Source organism: Poecilia latipinna, unplaced genomic scaffold (genome assembly GCF_001443285.1).
Source record: "Poecilia latipinna isolate Pla-1442-1.1 unplaced genomic scaffold, P_latipinna-1.0 Scaffold176, whole genome shotgun sequence".
Classification (NCBI taxonomy): domain Eukaryota; kingdom Metazoa; phylum Chordata; class Actinopteri; order Cyprinodontiformes; family Poeciliidae; genus Poecilia; species Poecilia latipinna.
Window position 1 is genome coordinate 422,356 of NW_015112792.1, and position 17,455 is coordinate 439,810.

General features: G+C 42.0%; 1 protein-coding gene and 1 long non-coding RNA gene across 6 annotated transcripts in view; one reads left to right on the forward strand and one right to left on the reverse strand.

The window, feature by feature from the left end:
* Nucleotides 1-1,863: 1,863 nt before the first annotated feature.
* Nucleotides 1,864-6,075, reverse strand: LOC106946112 (uncharacterized). The gene is made up of 2 exons (XR_001424695.1): nt 4,970-6,075; nt 1,864-2,113 (listed from the first exon to the last, which is right to left on the reverse strand). It is a non-coding gene; the product is annotated as an uncharacterized LOC106946112 (long non-coding RNA).
* The window catches only part of cbfa2t3 (CBFA2/RUNX1 partner transcriptional co-repressor 3), a 42,293-nt gene continuing 27,095 nt past the window's right edge, over nt 2,258-17,455 (forward strand). For 2 of the 5 annotated variants that reach the window (XM_015030244.1, XM_015030246.1), the window contains exon 1: nt 2,258-3,047. In XM_015030244.1, coding sequence (XP_014885730.1) covers nt 2,840-3,047 — 208 coding nt within the window. In that variant the 5' untranslated portion in view covers nt 2,258-2,839. Of the gene's footprint in view, nt 3,048-10,809; nt 11,939-17,455 lie in introns of those variants that run through there. The other 3 variants (XM_015030243.1, XM_015030245.1, XM_015030247.1) reach the window with 3 other exon arrangements.

Here is a 17,455-nt window from a genome sequence, read left to right on the forward strand (position 1 = left end):
GTTCTCCGTCACTATCCCCCCGCTACGCCCAAATACTGAGAAAGCCACATCAGGTTCTCTCACTTCCTCTCTGCTGATGACCATCTGTGTGTTGGTTTCAGCTAGGCGATTGGCACATCTGTTTGCTCACATCCCGTCTCACTTCTCTCATCCGCAGAGCCCGAGCACCAATGAGAATTTGTGACAGAGCCGCTGCTGGGGAGCATTGTTGCTACACACAGTCTGAAATTCAGATGGAATGAAAACCCTGAGTAGAAATACATCGGTTTCAAGTTAGTAAAGCGAATATCCGTACAATAGAAATATGTTTTAATCATGATTCTACTTGTAGTAGCCTCCAGATAAAAATACTTAGAGTAAGGGAAGGCAGGTAAAGGTTTGGACGCTTATTCTGCTCAGCTATTTTATGTTCTCATGCTGTGAATCAGTTTCAGCTCTCGATGTTTTTATGATCAACCTGACATTTTGATTTAATCGAAAATGCCTCCATGGAGCACCATTTATACTCTTTCAATTTGCAATATCAAAATCGGGAATTGTTAAGATTTTTCTGCATTTTTGAGGCTGTTTGTTCAAATGTAATTGTGAGAAATCTAATTCAAAATCAGTCTCTATATGTTTGAAAAAAATAAAAATAACTTGGCAATAAAATTACACGTAGTTTAATCTTATAAGTTCCAGTTAGATAGATTTTAACTTTTGTGTGGATCTAAAGCAAATGAATTAAAAAGAAAAAAATTCCAAGGGGAAGAAAGTTTGACTTCCTTGTTTTTGTATTTTGAAATAATAACAGTAATTGATGAATGGGGGATTTCCCCATTAATCTCTGTCGTACAACGCTGAAATGTGTGTAACTGGGCCCTGAGTCATTCCAGTTCTTTCTATATTTTGCTTATCGTGAGACTGACTTAGTTCATGGCTATTTTTGTTTTATCACAACTTTTATATTAAATCTTTTAACTCTGACATTATGAATCATTCAGGAATAAAAAGGCTCCCAATCGCAGAGAAAGAATCAAGGCATTTTCCACTCAATCTTTAAGCACTTTGTTTCATAGCAGCCTGCCACCAAGACAGAGCTGGTTCCCATTTCCAAGAATATATCAAAAATACCGATCTGAACAAAGAACACATAGAAAAGCATCAAAAAGGTGATTCCCAAAGAGACATGGGCTGGAAACTTGGGAAACATTTGATAACCAACTGGGGTCTTGTTTAAATTTCCAAGTAAAATGAATTGTAATGTGTTCAACACCATTGAGCAAAGCTGTGTAAGCCAGCATGCTCTCTTTTTAAAGATTGACTTTTACATCTTCTGCCTGCATTTATATTTACTCCATAAATTTTGACAAAATTATTTATTCATGCAATACGTCTTGTGAGAAATCACAAAGTTTTTCGCAACTTGGCGGGAAAAAAAAAATCACATTTGTGTTTGCCTTTTTCATTTCCAGATCTAAGATTTACTGAAAGAGTTCAGTTCTCTCTTGACTACAACCCCCACCCCAAAATTATTGTGGTAAAAGTGAAGTTGTGTCCTGTGCCAGGACGGGAATCATAGAAATGTCTCCATGTATTGAGCACACTTTGCCACCTGATTTAAATTATGGATGACAAAGGACAGAGTGTTTGGCAGGTGTGCAGTTAATTAAATTTTACTCATATTTTCCTGCCTATTCTTAGCAGTTTTGTGAAAAATATGTTTTCTCAGAATATTTCAGTCGTTTGATGACTTTCCCTTCACATTTAAGTTGGTGGCCTTCTCCTATTTCACACGGTCAATTATGATGCACAAAAAATCAACGTAACACATGGAGCTGATAGTTAAACAGTTGAAAGGGTACATAAACTCAAACAACAAGCTGAGGGGTGATTTTTATTTTTATTTTTATTTTTTATTACAAGGAACAAAAGCCACCAGACAAGGTGCACAGAAGCAAGGGTGAGGTGCCTTAGAGCGGAGGATACAGGAGGGGAAGAAGTGGCTGCAGGCCGACACAGCTGGTTCCTGACAGAGGAAGCCCACATGGAGGCCCAGGTCCTGCTGCCTGCTGTTGTCTGCTGCTATCAACACAAGCAACCTTGCTGCCTGGCCTCCCCGGAGGCTGCAGCCCTGCAACACAGAAAAAAGAAAAAAAACACACAAACTGTAACATCCAAGCACACACTTCTCCTTTGAGCTGCAGTGGCGGGTAGAGTAGGAGGAGGGTTCAGATGAGAGCACAGCCCCTCTACAGGAGCCACAAGACAAGCTGACCGGCTGGTGACGTTCAGTCACACGCGTTCTAGATTGCCTCACACAGGCTTTACTGAAAAATATAAGACACACAGGAAGAGAACCAACAGAAAAGAAGAAACCTTTAAATTAGCTCAGAAATGTTCCTGTTATAGGGATCCGCTGAGACGGAGGAACAAGAGTTTTAAGTTGGGGATGGTACGGTGACCGTAAGGTGCTTTGCATGTGCTGAAAGCAAAAGCTGTAAGCAAGCAAGAACAAGGAGACACCAGGAAAAAAAATTCAGCCAGGACTGAAGACTTCAGTAAGTACGCGGAGGAAAGAAGAAACCCCCGTCTCTGTTTCTTTTTAATATCTGGAGAGTCGTGTACAGTTGAGACGGCCGTGTCCTTGCATGGCGGTTCAGCAGGTCATACGACTGTCTCCTGGGACCTCAAAGGCGAAGATTATGAAGGAAAACAAGAAACTACAAGCTGAGCTGGGAAATTATCTGATCTAACAGCAACTTTAAGTCTGACACCACTTCGCTGCTGGGCAGGTCAAACCTGAAGGCCAACAATCTGCTAGTCTCCAACCTGACCAACCGTGGAAAGGAGTGCTAGCATGTCTGCCGAGGTCCACTTAGAGCGGCAAAAGAGGAACGACTTGGGAGCAACATCGTCCTCCTTTGCTCCTGCCTTTGCGCCACGTGTTCCCACGGTCACACTCATCAGCCACAGGGAGCTGAGGGAGAAGCGCGCTGCCCACAGACTCCAGCCTGGAAGCCTCGACCACAAGCTGGTGGCCAGCAGCCTTTACAGATATACTGAAGGTAGGAGCCTGCCCTCTCACAGGAGCTGCTTCATGAAATCTTCTGGCTACGCCGTAGCCGCGACAAGTGAGGGAGGGTACCACAGCTTGGCAGATAATCAGTTTGTGTTGACTTTGCTGTAAGGGCAATGGCAGGTTTCTTCATATCACTGGTAAACCTGCTAACTGATGAGTGAAGCCTTAGTATTAAGCTTGGAAGGACATGAAACCTCTGGGTGAAATATAAGCTTCAATTTAGAGATAGACTGCTATTGAATTCAACACTGTGCCCTTTATCATATTGGACTTCACATGGTCTGTCAAGTTCAAATGTTGCTAACAAGCCCATGGAGCATATTTATCCTGTGGCACTGGAAAGGAAAGGGAAAGAGGTGTTTTTAGAGCAATGGGTGGGTGGAGGGGGTCTTCCTCTGGGCTTCCCCATACAGCTGCAGAGAACACAACTCCATTCTGGAGTTTCGCAGTTCGGCTTCAATGAATTCCTAATGCCCATACAGCCAAATGGCCGTAAACGGCTCGCGGTGAATGCCAGAGGTACAACTTTAAGGCAAGCTTGCAGCAGACTGACGGGGAACACTTGAAAGGCACTCTGGAAGAAACGGAAAAAGAAGTGCCTTGAAGTATAAATGAAAACCTGACTTGAATCAGTGAAGGTTGTGATGAGAGAGATGCATTAACAATCAGACTTTAAAAGACTAATTTTGTAGGCTCTAAATATGTAGGAACGGTAAGCCAGAGCGAGGACTAATACCCAACGTGGTGAATTACCTGCAGCGTGTCCCGTCTTTTGGCAGTAATGAGCTTTGTGAACGTTGCAGTGATAAGGCCTCTATAATTAGGCTTAGTCATAAGCATCCCTCCTGTATTTCTGTGATAAAAACCCAGAACTCTGGTGTTGGTGCTCAAACAAATTACGCTCACACATTCACATTTTGCAGCTAAATCAAAATGGTCCACTTTGGACCGTAAACACCCTGAGCCTTTTGTTTCAAGCAGTTTACCTGATGTCTAAACGTATGTGGATGGATATGTACAGTCGAGTAGCATGTTAACACTGTATGGGGAAGCAACAGCACGCTGCTTGTGCGTGTGCGCGTTCACCGGTGTGTTTTTGTGTGTTTGGGAGGTGTTGTGTGCCACAGCGTAGGCTTCCTGTGAAGGAGCAGATGTCGCAGAGCTAAAGCACAGCTGCGACGGGCGATAACCGCGGTGGCAAGAATATGTCGGCACGCTGGCTCTTCTCCCTGGTTCTTATCAGTCGCACCCAGCACACAGAGTCACACACACATGCACGACCATAGACACTCGTATAAACACTCCACAATAAGGAACTGCCACCTAGCACTAGCACACCCTCCCAACAGGCCCAGATAGAGCAAGTACGTCAATGAGAGGGATAGATGGAGAGAGGCAGAGCAAGAAAAGCAGACTAAATCAAGGGACTTTGATGGAAAAGCTGGAAAAGAATCCTCAACAAAGCGTTGGCTCATGTCTCCTGTATCATAGACTTCATAATTTGAATGCCAGTCCTAATCCTCTGCAGATATGAATTGGATATTCTTTACATTTCTCTAAAGAAACGTGCCACCAGTAATGGCTTTTCAAAACATCAAAAATAACTCTATAGCTTACTTAATATTGATGATGCTTGATTAAGTTGCATAATTTAGGTAGAAATACAAGAATTATAATTTTCTCCATGCTGCATCTTTTAAAACCAATAGTTCGTGGTATTTTTTTCGCTCATAGTTTTTTTTTTGCGCACTACTTGACGAAATTGCAGTTATTGCATAAATTCCCAGGAGGAATTTATGCAATAACTTATTGTCGACATCTATCTCTGCTGGCCAAATGACCGCTGCAGAAGCACAGGTCAGCTGTCGGGTGCATGTAAAGACAAGTAGCCCATGGCTCTTCACTTACCACTCGAATGATGTTATCTTCTATACTTTGTGTGGTTTGTCACACAGTTTTGTCAGGTCACGAGGTCTGCAGTTAGCCTGATAAATAAAACTGTCATGTTCAGAGTGACGGCACAAAATTTGCCAATGCTTAAAACCAACATTTTATAAATTTGCAGCTTACCTGAAAATGCAGTTTGCATTTTATTGACTAAATCAGTGGTTAATTCTCACCTCACATCTCCAGACTGAAACAAACTAAGCAAAAAACAAAAAAACAAAAAGAAAAAAGAGAAAATTTTGGGAAAAGTTGAGGAGTGATCATGATGTAAGAACAGGTAAATGTTGAGTAAATCAGAATAAAAGTGATGGCTGTGTGTGTGTGTATGTGTGCGTGTGTGTGTGTGTGTGTTTGGCAAGACAAGGTAGTAACAAAGTGTGTCTCTGAGAGAAAGAGAGAGCAGTTATCCTCTTTATTTCCTCACTACCAGTGTTGTGGTTTCTATGAGGAACAGATGTTCACAACTTGATATAGTGCCTCATCCCCCTCTGCTCACTATCTCCAGTGCCAGTACCACCAACTGTCTGCAACCAATACACACACGCACACACACGAACACACTGTCTCCTGGGAAAGTCTGTCTGTCGATCTTTCTGTTTGTCTATCTGTCTGTTCGATCTTATCTTTGACCAACCATCCTTCCAAAGTGTCCTTGAGCATGACACTGAACTCCAAGCTTCCTTCTGATCTGGCTAACTCTGCGTCATTGTAATTTGAGTGACTGAAATGACTGAAAAAGCACTAAATTTATTCAGTCCATTTAACATTCAGCTAGTCGTCACTGTCCACTTAGGATGCTTCGCTGCCCATTTCCTTGGGGGTTCAGGTTAAATGTCTTGTTCTAAAATCTACACCTGACCTAATCAGGTGTCACTTCCTCCTCTGTTAGTTTGCAGTTCTGCGAGTCATATCTGGCCATGTGCTTAGAGCTCTCTCTGACTCCATCTTGTCCTGGTCAATGTACGCATTCAGTGGCTCATTTGGTTGTACTCCGTATATTAACATAACAATATTTAAATCAATTAATATGTCAATATTAGTCATCCAGGGACTCACCAGCCCAATTAGTCTCATTCAGTCAGTATTCTTGATGTAAAATGACAAACTAGCTAGGAGATGGAGCATGCATCCATCTCCAAGCTAGATGGATACATGCTAGCTAGCTATATATACATACATAAAAAGAAATAAAGTGTGGCTACCAATGCTAATGGGATGGGTGAAAAAATGATTGTATTCAAGGGTTTGAAATTTCAATTCCTGTCTTGCAGTCAGGCAACACTTTACTGCTCCATTTCAAAGAAAATGTCACAAGGGTCCATAAGTAAAATTTGTAAAAGCATCATTTCAGTTTGTGTACTTGAGTATGTGGGTCAATAATCTGCCACACTGTGTCACAGTGCAGAGACTCTCTTTTTCATCGTGTTCCTTTCTTGGAATATGCTCATGTTTAAGATGTAAGGGAAGGCGCCAGCGTCTTATTAAGTAAAATATTACAAAGAGCACCGTTTAAATTAGTGACCTGATATTTCCACAGGATATATGGGATTCACAAGAAAAGATTTCAACGCAAATCCAACCACTGTGCCAGGATGACGATACAGCATGACATGATATGAGACCCTCGGTCAATGACGTTAACAGCAGCTTCATAAGAGTTTGTGTTGAATTTACACAAATGAGGAGAGGAAAGGATAGGAGAAGACAGAGAAGCACAGGAGCACAATGAGTCTGGCATTCCTTTCAGTCAGCTCAGAGCCTTATCTCTTTTCAACACACTAGCCTGTGACTGCTGCAATAGGAAAGGATTTACAATGTGCGAGTGGAGGAAATGCTGCAAACTTCTCTCTGTCTCTCTTGCCTTTTTACTCTGACTCAGTATTTACACAGACACAAATCATCATTCCCACTGCAGAACAATGACCAATGTCAGTTCTTGCATCTCAGAAAGTGCCCAACCATCCAGGAGATGCTGTCAACATAATAAAGGAGGCGAGGATGAGGTGTTTGCGAGGTGACAGAGAGATAGAGGAGTGAGACGATGGCTAGACAAAGGTGCCTTTGTCATTAGCGCCATCAAAGAGACTTCCAGTCACAGCATTATGCTGCGGGGAGTTCATCGAGGTGAGTTCTCGCCTTGTGTGTGTCTCATTGTGCAGTTTATCAGGCTGGCCACATGGAGCGTCAGAGGTAACCTGGTGACTGCGCAACAAAAGGCCAAATTAAGAGGAGTAAGAGGCTGTCTCTACAGATAGGCTGACAGGTTGACTGACACTGTTCCCATGGAGAATAGCATCCTGTCAATCTTGGAGCTGTCACCTTGACAGGAATTCTTTCTTTGGATGCAGCCCTCATTGCCAACCTTTCTGTCAGTCAAGGCCACACAGATACACTACTGTTTTCAGTATTCTGCACGAGGGGAACCGCCCTCCGCTCCGACATACTAAGAAGATAGACACACACACACATAGGTTTTCCTGTCTTCCCAAGGACTCTGCATCCACTTCCATTCATTTTTCATTCACTTCCATAGCCTAAACCTGATCCTTACCCCAAACCTCACCATTAGCAGGACATGCAAAACCTAACCTAACCTCAATTCACACCTTAGTCTTAAACCTAATCTCTAAACCCAAAACAGCACTTCATCTCATGGGGCCTGGCCATAATCAGCAGTTGGTCCTTACAACATAGTATGTGTCCTTACATTATATCAAATACAAGGCCTATGCAGAACCCTGGGACAAATGACAGAAAAACTTTGTGTTCATTAACTAATTTACATGAACAAAGACGATGCTTGAGGTGAACCTTATGAATTGGCTTCCAGAGCAGTTACTGAAATGCTTACCTGCTTCCAGAAGTTTATCGCCCACCTTAAGTTTGGCAGATTAAAGTTATGCCCACGCATCTGTGTACAGGTGTACTGGACATGTATTTTACGCTAAGTCGTGTTTTGAGATGTCAAAACACCAGTTTTATTAGAAACTGGAAATTGCAATTTGAGCAAAAACCCATTTCTTCACAGGACCTATTTGTACCTGAAGATATATATTTTTTCTCATTGCGGATGCAGGCAACTGATCCTAATCAAGGGAGTGTTTGTGTTCGGCGCTTTGGAGGCTGGTGTGACTGGTGTCGGGGCTCAGCAGCTGTCTGTGTGTACTTTACAAGCTGGTTCTGTTTGTTCTGTAGACACAGGTGAGGTCAGGAGGGTGTCGGCTTTGTCTTCTGTCCCCCTTCCATGGCTATGTACGTGTATGTGTGTGTGTGTCTGATAGAGGGCAGGCGGGTGGGGCAAAGGGCCTAACAGACCAGTGCGGACAGGTGGAGGATTCTCACCATAGCGGCAGCAGATGTACTGTACCTGCCCTTTTCCCTCTTTGTGTCTTTCTGTTTGCCTGGCTAATAGAGTTGTTTATCTGCTAACAAGCTATATACATTTTGACAAATAATAAAATATCTACATGGCATTAAAATAGTAAACTATGTCACTATTGTTTTAATGAAAAAAAAATTACCATCAAATTTCCTTGTTTTCAAAAACATCTTTTATTTTGAACCCTAGAGGCCTGTTAGATGATTTTCTTCTACTTTGTTCTACTGCTTTAAAGTTTGCAAACTTGGCAGACTAACTGAGGTTTTGCACTCATGTTCATTGTCCTTTACAGGCAATTTAGTCACCTTGATGCCAATAAAAGGTTGAAACAGTCAATTAAACATGACTTGGAGATATCAAGCGTTACTTGTGCACAGTGTATGACAAAGTCTTCGCTGCTATTTCAACAAATAAGACTAAGACAATATATCATGAATATGTTAGAACAGTATTAACATCATATGTTTTATGTTTAGTAATCACAACAAGATTTTGTATGGTGTTGTCAAGGTTCAAACTATTAAAAAGCTGCAGATTCATACATAATTCCTGCTCTCAGGCAAATACAAAATGTATTGTCTGGTCAGTGTATAAACATATTGGTTTTCCCAAACACTTATTTAAATGACTTAGCTACTGTAAAATGATGCTATCTATAATTTCTAAGACGACCAAAGATAGTTAAAGGGATAGTTTTGGATTGTTCAGAAGTGATGTTATGTAAAATTTCTATCTATATTAATTAGTCTCCTTACTTGCAGTTATCAGATTATATTTGCTTTGTTTAACTCTTTAACAGTAAGTCTGGGAGTGGAAGGAATGAGGAAGAATGTAACTGCAAGCATGTAAGCAAACACTGAACTGCAGAGTGCAAATACGACGCTTTCCCCAGAGTTCAGAAGCCACAGTCACCTCACCAGAGTTATGTACAGATAGACAGATGGAAGACGGGGTGTCTGTCGTAAAACACGATGGCAGAGAGAACTAGAGTATACAGTGCAAGTGGTAGTGCAAAAATTACCTCTGAGTTACCCTTAGGGATGAGTTCATTACTATTTGTCTATCCTATTTCTTAGTGTTGTTCTATGATTGACCCTGCTTCAGCTCACCTATGGCCCTGTGACTCTGTAAGCAATAAGTTGAGATAGATAGACAGACAGAAAGACATTTTTCTCACCTGATGTCCTAAATTCATGTTAATGTCATAAATTCATGTTGTGCTGATCTGGAGTTCATTTACTGGAATGATTTCCAAAGATACAGCGAAACTTGAAAAAGCACAAGTGCGTGTCATTGATGCTGTTGCACAGGTGGCATTCTCTCCCACAAAATCCAGACATTGGCTTCTTCTCTGCAATTAGGCTTATCGATGCAGTCATCGGCCTTGGCTAATGTGTCGTCATGGAAGGCGTTTGGATGAAAACACAGCAAAAAATGTTTAGATTTTCTTGTGAAAATATAGATGTTTATTACCCACTAATACAGCGTTATATCGGACAAATATAAGCATTTTCAGTTTGAATTGTTTTAAATCAACAAACTCTTACTGTCAGCTGTTCTCCTTTCTCAGGGCTTATGTCCTTTTCCACAAACTCATGACAATAAATTTGTCTTCTACAAAATGCAGAACAACTGATAAAAAGCATCATAAATCATCACTTAGAAAATCTGAACCTTTACGTGTAACCTGCTAAAAGGAAAATCATACCTTTATTGCTTCTTTAATATAAAGAAGCAATAAAGGATGTTTCAGTGATGCCAGTGTAGACAGTGTAACAACCAACCATGGCCTACCACTGATTACATTCTCTCCATCTTCAGATCAGACCACAGAGGGAACTCTCCATGAAAAGAATGTCACCGTCTCAGGCTAATATTCACTGTTTACTCAAATGCCTGCAGACACATTCTTTTACATTTATTCTGCTCCCAAAAAGCCGTCATTGAAGAGTTAGATAAAGTAAATAAAATCTCCACAACCCTGCTACTGTCCTTCTCCTTAACGCCCTGATATGAGGAAACAGCGGCCCCCACCGGCAGACGGTGAAACTGTAAAAGTTTGACTCAGTTCTCGATCCCTCGGTGGGGGTCTGAGACCGAAATGATTAAATCGGGCACACTTCTATTTAGTTTGGAAGTTTTTGAATGAAGACATGTTTTGTTTCGTTTTGGTCCTTGAAACAATTAAATATAAAGTTTAACGCCTGCAAGTGTCTAAAAATTACAGTTTGTAAGGTATTTCAGAAGATGTGAGATTGGTTGAATAGATTTGCACCAATATGAGATTACTGTCTTCTGCTTAGAAAGGATTCATGTGAAGTAGCTGCTATTTTCTTTTTGTTTCTGATGGTACCCTATACACGCACAGAGAGAGAGAGAGAGAGAGAGAGAGAGAGAGAGAGAGGGTAGGAGCTCCAGAGGGTGTTTAAACGCAGACAGAAGGCTACAGCGAGGACACAGAGAGAGAGAGAGAGAGGAGGAGGAGGAGAGCGCCGCGGTTACTGCGCACAGTGAGCTCGCCAGCTCCACTCATCACCGAGGACATAACAAGTCGTAAAAATACCTAATACCGTGCACTGGAAGGGGAAAAAAAGACTTCCCCTGATCTGCTCCGATGACAGCGCTTTTTAATTTCTCCTGGAAGTGAAGGTTTAATACAACAACCATCTGAGCGCAGCCTGACGGACGATCGGCGCGTCGGAGGAGGAGGACAAGCACCGAACATAGAAACGTGGAGGTGGAGCAGCTTTGTCGGCAGGGTGCAAACAAACAAGAGAAAAACATTTTTTTTTTTTTTTTTTTTTTTTTTTTTTTCCCCCCGGTGTGGATGTATGAGAACTTGCCTCTGACACCACGGACTGTGGGCTCAACTGTGAGCTAAGAAGACTGTAAAGTTGTTTTGGGGGTGGGGGGAATTATAGGCGCACCCTGCAGCCCTGAGGATCTGCATCTTAATGTGACCTCACATGGTGAGGCTTTTTGGACTTACAGTGACACATTAGTTACTTTTTGTATGTCAGATACAAAAGCCAACGGGACCTCGTTCCTGCTGTAGAAATTACACTGTGTTGTCTCATCTGTCTGGGATGATCAGAAAGTGCCAGAGAGCGGATATACACGACTGGGACAAGTTCTGATTCTGTCGCATCGCGAACACAAGAAGCTTTTCTGCTTCAGCAAATAACAAATCTATATCTCAGACTGAAAAACCAAAGACAGCAGTTTTCCTAAGGATCCAAAAGCCCTTGCTTTGGTTTTATTTCTTTTGTCTTTTATTAAGAAGATAAATACCTCATAGACTAAGACTTATTTAACCTGGACCCTATTAGAGAGCACCCAAAGGAAAAGTTAAAATTTTTTATACCATCATATATTTTTTAGAAGGTAGAAGAAAAAGGGAATAACCCAACAAAGGCTTTATTTTTTTATTCATTTTACTTTTCTTTTTCTTTCTTTTTTTTTCAAAACGATGAGGATTGAATCGATATAAAACCCCGTTAAGAAGCGGTTTGGTGTGGATTATCGCTCAGCTTGACCTCGACCTTCACAAAGTGAGTAAAAAAAAAAAAAAACCTGCACACTCAAACTGCAAGGAAACAAAGGACTTTAGTTGGACCTCCAGTTCATTAGAACCTATTAAATGCAAGCTGTTTCCTATATGAAAGCTCAAATTTGTGAAAGGTCAAGTTTAAACTTCTAGGTTCACTTGAGGATTGGTGAGATGCTTGTTAATGTGAAGGTGTAAATTGGGATACCGTTCTTAAAGTGGTTTTGAGCATTTTGTGAATTTTCAACATGCTGAAGCAGCAAAGAAGATGTAGAGATATACTGATGTAACCATGCAAAGGGAAGCAGATATACCTAAAATGAAAGAAGTAATTTGCAGACGTTATGTTGGCACCACGTTTTTGTTTGGGTTGGGTTGATTTTAGTGTTGTGAGCAAATTCTGAGAGCCTGAAAAGGGAAAGACAAAAGAGGGGGTCATGAGTTTCTTCACCCCGGCAGTCTGTGCTGCACATCAAAGAGATGCTGAGACAAAGTGATGACACTGAACCTCTCTCCTCTCTGTGATTTTAGTGTGCATCCATGCTGCACAAAGGTGATGGGTGTGAGAGGATAAATGCAGTCATTTACTCTGGACTGAACTGTTGTGGGACTCAAAATAAAAGCCCCATCCACCGTTTTTTTTGTTTTTTTTGTGTGTGTGTGTGTGTTGGTGAGCATCATCACTGCGTCTGTGTAAGGAAAAATAAAACAGCGAGGCGAGAACCCTGTCTGGTTGAGTCTGCCGTGTATTCCTGTGCTGATGTGCTTGATGAGGAAAGAACTTGAAAACATTTCAACTGTGAAACATTTCAAAGGGTTTACAGCAACTCTACAAAAGCAGCAAACAGAGGCTTTCACTCCGCCTCCCCTACTTGAACAGCTTCAGCAGCAAACTTCTTCCTCTAAGTGCAACAGTAAAACACTCTGGCCATTTTCTCTGCAGGACACAACCCTGTATAATTGGCCCTGGTAAATATCATCTGAATAATTGAAGAGTTGATAATAGTCTCGAAGAATGGATGGGGAGGCTGCAGAGGTGAAACCGCAGTGCAGACACCCTGCCTCACCGCACATTATCCCTTCATCGCCGCAAAGAGAGCATCTCTTCCTCCCTCTGATCAGCAGGCCCTTCCGCCCGCTAAAGGCAGATGTCCCTACTTCATCACTGAGGAGCTCTCTTAAAAGGCAGCCCATTCATTATGACCCCCAGCCTGCAGAGTGTTTATTCACTTCCCATCTACCACAGGTGCACTGTCTTCTGTGTTTATATACTGGAAACATGCCGCCAGCCAGCGATAAGGAACCTGTTTTCTTCGGAGGATGTCAGAAGAGCATCTCCTGTAGCTTAACAAATTTGTTATGTATTCATGTGAGCCAGGGTTGCCAGATTTCGCCTCAGGATTCATCTGGTGTTGAACAGAAAACACTACTATTTAAAAAAAAACAAAACAAAACAAAAAAAACTTAAAAGTTTCTGTTCAAATGAAAAAAAAAAAAAAAAAAGACTCCTCTTCACTGTCTGGTTTTGTTTTTGACAACTGCAGAATCTGGACCCCAGCTCAGTTTGTGTTTACCGTACGATTGCGTGGGCTCGTTGAGCCCAGCTTTGTGTGTGGTTAATTATTGTGATCTGAATGCGGGCAGTGCAGGTGAAACCGGCTGCCTCCTAATTAATGAGCCGAGCAGATGGCCCTGGGTGGGCGGCAGCGTGAGCGTGCGCCGAGCCGGTCAGGTGGTCAGCACAGCACAGACACCTGGGCCGTCACAAACAAAACAAGGGAAGCAGCAGCCAAAAATAACAGGCCTGTTTTGTGTGCGCTTTTGTTTACATATGTTTTTGTAAGTCAACAAACAGATATAATGGTCTTTGTATTTGATATTTGTCACCTTTTACACGTTATCTGGCAGCCCGCTATTTTGGATTGGCTCACGGAGCCGCAGCTTCCTCACTCAGCTGTCATCTCTGTGGGTCTTGGTTGGTTTGCAAAGGAGGAGGTGATTGATCCGATTAGGCCATTGTTACTTTAAAAAAAAAAAAAAGCATTATAAAGGAATTCTTGTGTCACATTTATGCAAGTAATAATACCAAGGTCATTGTGCAAAAACAATCAAATTCTTTTCACTTGTTTAGTGACATTTAAAACTTTTCAGTGAATACTTCTCTGGTGCTGCTGTGACAAAGAGTTGCTCAGTGTGTTTTAGGACTGCACCATTAATATCATCATTGCAATATCGGTGCGCGCAATGTTATTATTGCAAAGAGCTGTTTGGAATGCGATATATGTTGGCCATTATGTTCCAAGTGTCAGCAACTCCTGCTTTGCATACTAATAAGACATTTAGCCTGTTGGATGAAGTCTCACTGCAGTAGATGCCTACACACGTTACAGAGAACAGTGCTTCGTAAAACAGTCACATGGAGAGGTGTGTATGCATTGTAATGACAGATGGGAAATAGAGAAATAGAGAAGTGGAGAGGTCGTCTATCTGTGTCAACTGATACCATTCTTGCAATATTTTGTAATATTGTGCAACAATTGCACACGTCGTACATTTGTTCTTGCGTATGCGTTGTCTGAACAAGTGAAACAAACATTCACATTCAATCTATAAACAACAACAACAAAAAAAACAAAAAAAAAACAAAGTGATTGACAGAACTGCGTACTTCATGTTTGTGTTTGTGGCAATCAGGAATACTGCGATTCATTTTCATCTTATTAGCTGATATCACGACGTTTACACAATGTGGTCTCCAGTGCATAAATATGTGCTGTTGTGTATTTTTTTTTTTTTTTTTTTTGGTAAATAAGGAGTTGCAGAGAGTTTGCCAAAAAGCTGGGTTCAGAAGTGCTTTGAATGTTGAAACATTTTCCACTTGTTGGGTCTGAGTGTGAACTCATAAAACCACTGAAGGCACTGACGCTAGGTTGTGCTTGACTGGAGATGTTAGCCATCATGTCATTGGTATTCTTTTCATTTATTACATAAAGGGAGATGAATTGTTGAGCAGGACTGGAGCTCCAGGTTGTTTCTAAGTTTGATTTTACAATACAGATATGTCAAAAATATTATTTGTTTTGTGTAAATATGGTAGCAGTATATGAGGTGACGATCCTGGGGGTTAATGTTATCCTGCTATGAAGCCTCCTGCTGAGAAAGAGCAGTAAGGTTCTGGCTGCCTCGTCCGTGTGTGTGTAGCTGTATGCTGGTCTGCTCTGCCCTGGTCCACATGTGTTTGATATTATTGCGACAAGGCTGCCCAGCCTCTCTGGGGAGACTGAGAATGTCAGAGACCAGAGTCGAGAAGCGAGGCAGCTTCCCAACATCTGATGGAATGAGAAACACACTCTCTGGATGCTTGGCCCGCTGACGGCTCAGCGTGGGAGCCAAGCAGAGGGCGGAGGCCAAGCAGAGCCACAATCGTGTGTTAGGAGTATCACTCTTTCTCTCTTTACACTTTTCACTGCGGGGACGTGTGGGATCGAACACAGCGCACACGCGGTCATGATTTCTGCTGCTTTCTCCAGATTACCAATCCTGAAGAAACTAAAAAGCAAATGCTAAAACGCATAACCTACTGACAGCTGCAGGCTAAGAAAAACACATCCTCCTCCTCCCTTCCTCATCTTGTGCCAGATTCACCTCCTGCTCTCTGTCCTCACCTTGTACTTCCCTGCATGCCCGCTGACCTCTGACCCTCCGTCGACCTTCTTCGCCTTCTCTTTCTCAGCCTCCTCGCTGCACCGACTGCACCACCCCGCCGACTTCACGGTAGGAAGTGTGTTCAGTTCGGAGTCAGACTGAGGAAACAGCTGGGCTAATCTACAGTAGCAATGGACTCTGTTTTAATCAAGAGGACAGGTCAACAGCGAAAAAGGGAACTTCATATCACCACCCATAACTCGCAAAATGAATCCCTCCCTTCCCCTTTTGCCTCCAACTGAGACCTTTATCACAAGCGAGGGGGGTAAACAAGCAAAAAAAAAAAAAAAAAAAAAAAAAAATGGACATGGACCACTCCAAAGAAATCCTCTCGCTGGAAATCTTAGGAAGTGCTGCAACGGCGGAGCGTGCAGCCGCAGAGTGGGAAGGAAGGCATGTCTGTCACGTTCGCTCTGTTTGTCTCCTTACATTATTTGCAAAATTAAAAATGCCGTTATCTCCTGGAAACAGATCCTGTGCCACACAGATGGTTCCGTCTCTTCAAATGGGAAGCTGAGCCACTGAGTGCCGTTGTGTTACCAGTTAGTCGCACAGACCTTAATCTCGGCTCCAGCCTTCCTTCCTCTCTCTCTCTCCACATACACACACACGCACACACACACACACACACACACACAAAAAGCACATTCAGACAAACTGAATCCTTTGACATAAATGTATTGTCCCTCTAAACGTTTTAACAGCGTACAGACACATGCACTGTACTAAAGAGAGGTCACAGATTTTTCGAATGTGTCAGAGAGTGGCAGTCACTTTGATGAGCAAGTTATAACTAACATTACAACTTTAGCGCCATTAAACGGTTCTGCTTGCGGTCAGTTTCAATTAAATAAAACTGAGTTTTACTGGGCTGGTGTCATACACAGCTGGTATGCTTTACTGTGTTTCCATCTTCAAAGTCTAAACGTCACAACAGTGACCCACATGAACTCTGAGCGTAGGCAAAAATCAAACAGATGATAAAAGACCAGAATGACTTCTTCAGTACTTTAACTTTTAAATGTGTTTAATTTGCATGTAGGTCAGATTAGTAGATGTCTCCAATCTGACTTTGACAGTTTTCACTCCAGATTTTGCACACAAAGTAGGGTCGCATGGAAACATTGCGGAACTGTAAGCAAAGAAAGAGTCAGAAAATATATTAATCATAATCAGTATCGCCACTGCAGTTTTTACCAGTAGTTTTGGAAAACCATGTTTTCCTGATATGGAGTAATATGTCGAGGCACAGAGAATACATACAGATATTACAGATTCGTAATTTACTTATTCTTGACAGAAAGAGTCACAATATAAAGTCGTACGTTTTCTTTGTCATTCACCTTGAACTTAATTTAAGACTTGGGACTCCCACACAATTTCTAGGTGACATTTTTATGCCCTTTGGATCCATATATTTAGCAAATCTAAACAAAATTCAATAAAGATAAGTTTCCTCGTTGTGGCAGAGTGCTCAATGTAAACTTTCTGTCCGTGACATAGCAGTGGGCCGTGTTAATTAGTCAATTATTTCGTGTAATCGGCATGTTATTGGCACATCAGTTGTCCTCTTTCTTCCCCCAGCTCAGTTTTTTTTTTTGTTATTATTTCTTTGTGGCGGTGGCGGCGTCCTGTAGTCGGATTGTGTCCCGGAGGAATAGCTGGTATTTATTTTGGCAGCTTCCAGCATGAGCAGGCTGTAGGCTAAATGGAGAAACTGTCAAAGCTCCTCTCTAACCTGTCACTTATATACACCCCACCCCTCCTCTCTGCAGTCCACCACATTTCTTAGTGGTTTGTATACGTGTGTGTGTGT